This window comes from Limulus polyphemus, unplaced genomic scaffold, assembly GCF_000517525.1.
Source record: "Limulus polyphemus unplaced genomic scaffold, Limulus_polyphemus-2.1.2 Scaffold2309, whole genome shotgun sequence".
NCBI lineage: Eukaryota > Metazoa > Arthropoda > Merostomata > Xiphosura > Limulidae > Limulus > Limulus polyphemus.
Window position 1 is genome coordinate 165,826 of NW_013667919.1, and position 8,186 is coordinate 174,011.

Genomic DNA, 8,186 nt, shown 5'->3' on the forward strand with positions numbered 1-8,186 from the left:
TCACAGATGTAGGACCCAGTTACAAAACTTTATGGAGATTTCTTCAGCTTCAGAAAGCAACCTGAAACAAATAAAAATACGTACATGTATAAATATATTTATATACATGTAGTGAAAAATATAACGTTTACGTGTGTGATACATACCTTATTCGAGAGGCCAGCTAATACGACATGTAAAATATTTGATTTTTCTAACATCATAGTTCTCATTGTTTTATAAACATTTTAGAGATTGTATCAAACTACAATTAAAAAAAAATGAATGTTCATGGTCTCAGGCGTAACGTGAAAAATGTTGTTTGTAATTATTCCGATGCTCAAGTGAAAGTACGTAAAGCGACATCTAATGACCCATGGGGTCCATCAAGTACACTCATGAGTGAAATATCTAACTTGACTTACAATATTGGTGCTTTCTCAGAAATAATGCTGATGATTTGGAAACGACTGAACGATCATGGTAAAAATTGGAGACACGTATATAAGGCTCTGGTGCTTCTAGATTACTTGATAAAAACTGGATCTGAGAAGGTCTGTTTTTTTTCTCTATTCATTCTTATTCTGTGTCTTTTTATTAAGGATACAGTAATCTGAATAACTATATATTTTTTGTTCTTACATTATTTTGTGTTTATCAGAAATTAACATAGATATCTCTCACATCAGATTACAGGTTTAGGGTGATATTTATATTACCTATAAATACAATACAAAGAAATTACTTGATAGAGCAACATTTTGCTAAGAAAGGGAATAAAATATTAACAGATATAAATATTTTTAATATATGTGTGAAGTAATATCACAGTGTAACTGATAATAATTTAAACATATTTTATCGACCCAGTAAGAAGAATGCATGATGGTATTAGAGATCTTTCTTATGTTTTGTATGCTTCCAGGATATAAAATATTGGAAAAAACCAGTTTATACGTTGTGTTTATAAAAGATGTGTGAAATAGAATATGTTTACATGCATGTGTTGAATGTGTAAAACTAAGGTACTAGATATACTTCCTCAGGGTTCCCGAAAGTGTTATTTTTCAAGAGTAAACGGAACCAAAATTATGAACAACAAATATTTGTATTTCCTGCTTTTGAAGTTGATATGTCATGCTGTGTTGTAGCCTACAGAGTTCATAGTTCTCGTGATCCATGTCATGTGCACACTTTACTGACATCATGACAGCACACATTGCAACATTAAGCATCCCATATGTGATGTCATTTTAGTATCTACTGACTGACTGACAGACAACACGCTACTGTATAATGGTATGAGTGTTTAAAACAGGTGACCCTTCTAGATGGTCTTCGTCCTCTTTTCAGGAAACATTAGCTACTACTTGTAAAGTAACCATTCTTATAGTAAGAGAAGATACTAGTAAAAGTATGATCTGTTATTAACAAAGTGTAGAACCACTATATTGTTAAATTTACCCTTATAGCTATTTGAGGTACATGTTCCATAAAACACTGTTTTGTATTAGTTGCACAGTTAGGTTTTTAGAAGACTGTGTGTGAATGTTTAGATTTTTTTCCATAGAAGCAGTATAGTTCTGTGTGGGAATATAACTCTCACAGGGCACGTTCTCAATAATACAGACTACAGTGGATGTTTGAGACATAAATGTTTTAGCCTAATTTTATACATGTACACGTGTCAAAAAAAAAACAACAACAGAAAACTTTTTTTTTTGTTGCAGTTAACTTTGTTAGACAAGTTCACTTTAAATCTGTTTCCTTTCATTTCTAAATGGTATTTATAAATATCATGGAGAGTTCTTTTAATCCAGTTCATTAATTCTTGCTTCTACAGACCCATGTGGCAAATTAGTGCACTTGAATGTTAAAGTGTGTAGCAAATTCTTTATGTACATCGATTCACTAACTCATTTCAGGTAGCTCAACAGTGTAGAGAAAATATTTTTGCCATCCAAACACTCAAAGATTTTCAGTACATTGAAGAAAATAAAGATCAAGGAATAAACGTCAGAGAAAAATCCAAACAGTTAGTAACGTTACTCAGAGATGAAGAACGTTTAAAGAGCGAGCGGGTTAGAGCTTTGAAGGCCAGGGAAAGGTTTGCCCAGTCTATTTCCCACGTAGATCACGAGACAGGTGGAATGGTAAGTTAGCTCTCTTTTCTTAACTAACCTGTTGCTGATACAGTTCAGAATCTTAACATCTTTCAGATAGAACTGGGAAATTAGCGGCTTTCGCTAATCAGTTAATTGTGGGGCTTATTAATTGATTATCTTCACACGAGACTTGGATGGTTGGAATGATTAAAATAGTAACAATTGAAGACACTAAATTTATTACCTGGTTATTTCTGTGAGTCATAATGCTAATTGATTATACTAAACAGGCTTGAATTAATTTAAAATAATAATGAGAAATTATTTCAGTTACTTTAATAGTGGGACTAATTGAAGACTGTAATAACAGGAAATACTAATTTTGGTTAGTTAATTATTTTAAGATAGTAATCAATTTAATTGTAATTTTGATTGATTTATTATTTTATGTGGCACTTATTACTGTAATCAGTGCTCAGGGGTAATCAGTTACATCAACTGAGTTGATCACTCGAGGTTAATATAGTGTTTTTTTTTCAGTTCTTTTCACACTTTTCACTGTTGGTGTCTCATAGTATTTGCTTTTTTTGTTTAGCTGTATTCCATTGAATTTTTAATGGTAGACACTGAACACTAAATCCTAAATTTAAAGTTATTGTGTAAAGGCATAGTGCTGTTCAACTAATCATGACAGACTGTAAATTGATGTCAGGCAGAACAACACTCATAACTATAGTTGATTGAAAAGACTAATAGTTAAGGACTTTGAGAAGACAGTTTTCTAAAAAAAGAATTATATGAATTTTGTTTAAAAGAGAGCTTTAGGCAAAATATCATTCAAATTAATTTCCATTTCACAAAATATTCTGGTGGTAAATTTTTATACACAAACCTAATGAAGTTCTGTTAAATAGTGAGGATTTCATAAACTTAAAATGTAATTAAATCTATTTAGCATAATGTGCCGTTCTAGCCAGACATCAGTTGTTTTTTTTTAGCTTTATTAATATCTTCATTATTTTTTGGCTTGGAAATTTGAATATTGCTTACCTGTATTTGTGGTATTTTATATTTACTTTGTAAACAAGTTAGAGCTTTTAAAAAAAAACACGAAAAAATTGTTATAATCCAAAATTACCCATCAGTGAACTTAGCTGGAAATAGATTTGAGGATCCAAAGTGAATTTAAAATTTTTTTATATGAAAGTTGCTGATTGATACAAAGTGTTAGAAAGTAAAAAAAAAATCATAATTTATGTGTTAATCAAAATATAAAATTAACAAAAAAAAAACTATCTTTTTCCAGAATTGCTGTAAAGTCAGGTTACACAGTTTATAGTATGGCTGGAAAGTGTGGCAAAATAGAGCTGTGAGAGGCAAACTTGAATTAGTATTTTTAAGTATTGGACTTAGGTTTAAGTGTTCACATTGGGGTGTTTTGGCCAAAGTAAAAATAACTTTTTTTTGATAACATAAATTTGACTTTTTTTTGGGGGGGGGATAGTTTTGACATTATGATCAAAGTTTTAATGTAAAACTGGTTAAGTTTACTTTGTATAGAACTGTCTTTTCTGTTTTTTAGATAATTGGATTTGGATAAAAAAAGTGGTGGAAACAGTTTTTGAACTTATAGATTTTAAACATTTTTTTCTGATTATTCTTGTTATAATTTTCATGGATTATTGAAAACTCATTTTTGTTATTTTATTTAATATCAGTTTTTTTTATAATACAAAGTAGCATCAGCTTAATGTAGTGCGAAGTATATTGAAAACTACGTGTACGTAAATAACTTTCAAAATATACAGGTGGTGGTGGTGTTTTTTTGGAATTGGAGAAAAATAGAACATTGATTTGAACATTTTTATGCAAGGTTACCGGAAGTTACTTGCTACTAGAGGTTCTGTTGTAAGAAATACAAATTAAAAAGTAGCTAATATTTTCAAGTATTGTCTCGTACTCTTCAAGCAGAAGGGAAAATTTAGTTCTCCAGTTTTTATTCTAATAACGTACTCAACAATTTCGTACCTCATAACTTATATATGTTAGCTATGGTGTATTAGAAAAGACTGAATAATACAATTCGAAGGATCAGAAGAAGTTTGACCTTGCTGTGATTTTTTACTGATTGTTTTACCTATTTATGTTCATTTGTTTATATATATTGAGACTATAAATTCTCTCAAGTTCTTGGTTTTTTTTATTCATGTATATTTCCTAGTAGATTTATACATGATTATCTTAAGTAACTGAAAAAAAAAAGAGGTATTTGACCAATTTACTAATACGAAAGACTTTAGCATTTTAGGAATCTTCAAAATAACTTCAATAATATACATATGTTATCAGTAACTTTCAGCCTTTATTAGTATCTTATTCTCCCATTGTCTGTCTCTCTCTATATACATCTGTTCACTTCATTTTTAAACTGCTTCCAAAATTTTGAGCAAAACAATTTGAAATTAATCCCCCTCCTTCCTTTCCTACAATAAATATTTTGTAAAAGAATTGTGGTTGTGAGGGAGCCTAAAATGAGTCAGAAGCTATTTTTGGTGGATCGTAGGTTTGTATGAACCAGTGTTCCTGAAAAATCTAAGGAGTTATTTGAATATTAGTTTAGATTTCGAGAGTTTTTGAATTAGAATTTCCATATAAGAATAAGAGGGTTTTTTGGCTCTCGGGATTTACATGAAATTGGTACGGCTAGATAAAGGGTTGTGGAAATTAACATCTAGATTTAGATCTTATAAATTGTTACATTGAGGCCCCTAAATTTGGAATTGAGAAGTTTTTAGGGTCTTTTGGAATTTACTGTATTGCATGAACACTTTAGGACTTGCTCCAAAGAAGGTGTGCAAAGTTTTTGCATTATTGTTTTCCCATTAGTTTTCATGAGTAATTTAGTATTAATTACTAAAAGAAATTCAGGTGCTTTACTATTGGTAATGTTAAACTGTTAATCCATAAAACTACACAGTATTTTTTTTTTCAGTCTTCTGTTGCATAACTTATTTGATCCATTTTTCAGCATGAGTCTTCTCGTAGAGATGCCTACGGATCCCCAGATGGTGCTGCTTCTCCAAAAGGTTTGTCTTTTGTGTCTGTCTGTGTTATCACGCAGTTCCAAAAGGTTTGTCTTTTGTGTCTGTCTGTGTTATCACTCAGTTCCAAAAGGTTTGTCTTTTGTGTCTGTCTGTGTTATCACTCAGTTCCAAAAGGTTTGTCTTTTCTGTCTGTGTGTGTTATCACTCAGTTCCAAAAGGTTTGTCTTTTGTATCTGTCTGTGTTATCACTCAGTTATTTTTGTGTTATTAAAAATATTTCTTGCTGTTTTAAGTGTTTTATAAAGTTTGAAGATGGCTTCAATGGGTAGTGAATTACAAGTTTAACATAGTAACAAATGTACAACAGTTTACCTGTAACTAGCCTTTATCCATGAGATAATCGGCGGTAAGGAGAGGAACGAGATTGGGTTAGAAAGTAAGTCGTTTTGTCTGTTACCTGACAGGAATGAAGAGGGCAGCAAAGCTAAAGTTATTGGTTAGTCAGAAACCCAATAAAACCTGGGGATTGGGAAGTAACCAGTTTGTCAATTTACGAGTCCAGTAGGGGGACCATCCTTTGTTCTGTTGCAAGTACTCACATTGTTTTTTTGTCTTTGTCACAAATAGAAATTGTTTTCATTTTGTATACCACATAATGTCTAGCCTGTTTATTTCTGTGCCTGATCTCAGTTATTTTAGCTAAATTCAGAATTACTTCATAATTTATCTTGCTGATTCCCCCCCCCCCCATTATTCTGCCTAATAACTCTTTGAGGCAACCAGTTTCACCTGAAAACACCATCATAAAACTATACAAGACAAACGACTTGTTTGACAAATTAGCCAGTCATGATTGACTAAGATAAGTTGTCCTTACAGTTTGCTGTAGTTGATGTATCTCAATTAAAATCACTTTGTTTGTCTCGATAGTGCAATCAGAACTAGAAGGTGCTCGTCCTCAGAGTCCAGGAGAAGAAGAAATACAGTTACAGTTAGCTCTAGCCATGAGCAAAGAAGCAGCTGAACAAGAAGAACGACAACGACAAAATGATGACTTACGCCTTCAGTTGGCTATCACAGAAAGTAGAGATAATAGTACTATGCAGTCGTCATCTTCATCTAATAATAGACAGGGCATGCAACAGAAACAGATTGGTGCAGATGATCTGTTTAGACTGAAGGTCAGTGAATAGACTTTTTTTATTGTTATAAATTTTGAACAAACTGACTGAGCCCTGGTGTCTGTACTTCTAAATAGTTTAAAATATATTGTCACTTTTATATTTTCATAGACTTTAAAAATTCTTTTTTTTTTTTTCGTCACTCACTTCTTTTTCCATAAGATGAAGTAAGATATGTATTAATTGCTTTCAATATATCAATTTGTGGTTGTTAATTGTCACTTACTGAACAACATCCATGTTGTTACAGTTAACTTAAATAAAACATATCTTTCTTATTTTCTGATCTTGTACTCATTGGTTATCGAAACATGCGCATATGAAAAAATCTTGCCTGTAATGAATCGTTAGGAAGTAATGCTTACTATGTAATATATTTCAAATGAATGAATTTAATTTTTAAAACAAATTTCCAGACGACACGTAGGTTTGCTAACAGTAAAAGGAAATAGATACCTTGAAATAATAAGTGATATTTCTATTAATTTTTAAGTGTGAGGAGTACTTTGTATAAAACAGATACTTTTTTTTTCTAGAATCAAATAGGTTAAATCCACAACTATCGTACAAATATTTTAATTTTAGAATTATAGACCTTTTCCAGCCAGAAAAGAATGAAATGTAAGTCGAAATTTTTCTCTGTGAAGCTACATTTATCGTAAATATATAATTTCGGACATTTCCGCAATGGCAAGAATTTTTATAAGCTTTTTTTTTTTGTTCATTCAAGAAAGATTTATTTTTGTTATGAAACTTTTGAATAGCGATTGGTCTATTTTGTTCGTATAGCCAGATTTTCTCTTTTCGGTAGCAAACGTACATTTCATTCATCCATGAAGTATCGTCGTCAACCTTGTGTACAAAGTGCGGTACCTTTTTTTTTTTTTTATTAAACATTGTTGAAAAGTTGTACTTAGGTTTAAATATTTTAAAGTTTAATGCAGAATATGGATTTAGCCAGGAAAACAGAAATACCAAAATAAAGGCTTGTTTCGGATACTCGACAAAGCTATACAATGGTCATCTGTATGTACATAGCTGTCTATAATTTTGAACTATTAGACTACAGGAAAGGCAGTCATTCAACAGCACCAACTACATCTCTTGTTTGACTGAATATTTGAAAATGACTGTCACTCTTATAGTGCACCAATGGGCCCCAAAAGTGCACATTTCCACAAGAAGAAGACATGAGCCACAAACTTTTATTTTCACTGTGCAAGCATGCTAACAATCACAGGTAGCCCTTGTGTAGCTTTGTACGAAAATTTATAAACAGAAAAACAAAGAATAGAGTATCTTTATTATAGAAAATCATCACGATCTGTTTATCGAAAAAGCAAATATTTATTTAAATCACACGTTATTCAAGTTATTATACATTCATTAGAAGCTCCGTGCCATCGAAAACGACCTATCGTAGTCAAAGAAACCGAAGCATATAGTAATTGCTTAAAGCTCAGCTTTAGTTAATAGTGACTGATAAACTAACAGTATAGAATTACTTCTAAATGCATACATGTTGTAAGAAAAAAACTGGGAAATTAACATGTTTAAAATTGAAGTATGTGATATAATACAAATTGGTTGTAGCATAACAAACTATATTAAAATTTGAACTAAAAATAAAATATGTGAGGTAGGAAACCAAGTATGTAAAACTTTGGTATTTCAAATTTTCTAATAAACATTCAATAGATACTTTTATTATGTTTACAGTTTTAAATTTGAATATTTATTTTGTTCAAAGACAAGTTTGAAAGAGATTTCCTACTGCATTTCATTTGCCAGGAGAAGGTGGTAGCTACCGTATTTTTTAGAATATAAGACGCACCCTTATTTTGAAGACGAAAGTTTTGGGGGAAAAAAAGCTACAG

The 8,186-nt window shown here is 31.2% G+C and overlaps 1 protein-coding gene across 1 annotated transcript in view; it reads left to right on the top strand.

The window, feature by feature from the left end:
• The first annotated feature begins 200 nt into the window (after window positions 1–200).
• LOC106466581 (epsin-2-like) overlaps window positions 201–8,186 on the top strand; it is a 19,352-nt gene continuing 11,366 nt past the window's right edge. Inside the window, exons 1-4 of the mRNA XM_013926874.2 lie at window positions 201–533; window positions 1,905–2,132; window positions 5,113–5,170; window positions 6,059–6,309. Of these exons, the coding sequence (XP_013782328.1) occupies window positions 261–533; window positions 1,905–2,132; window positions 5,113–5,170; window positions 6,059–6,309 (810 nt within the window). The 5' untranslated portion in view covers window positions 201–260. The remainder of the gene's footprint in view (window positions 534–1,904; window positions 2,133–5,112; window positions 5,171–6,058; window positions 6,310–8,186) is intronic.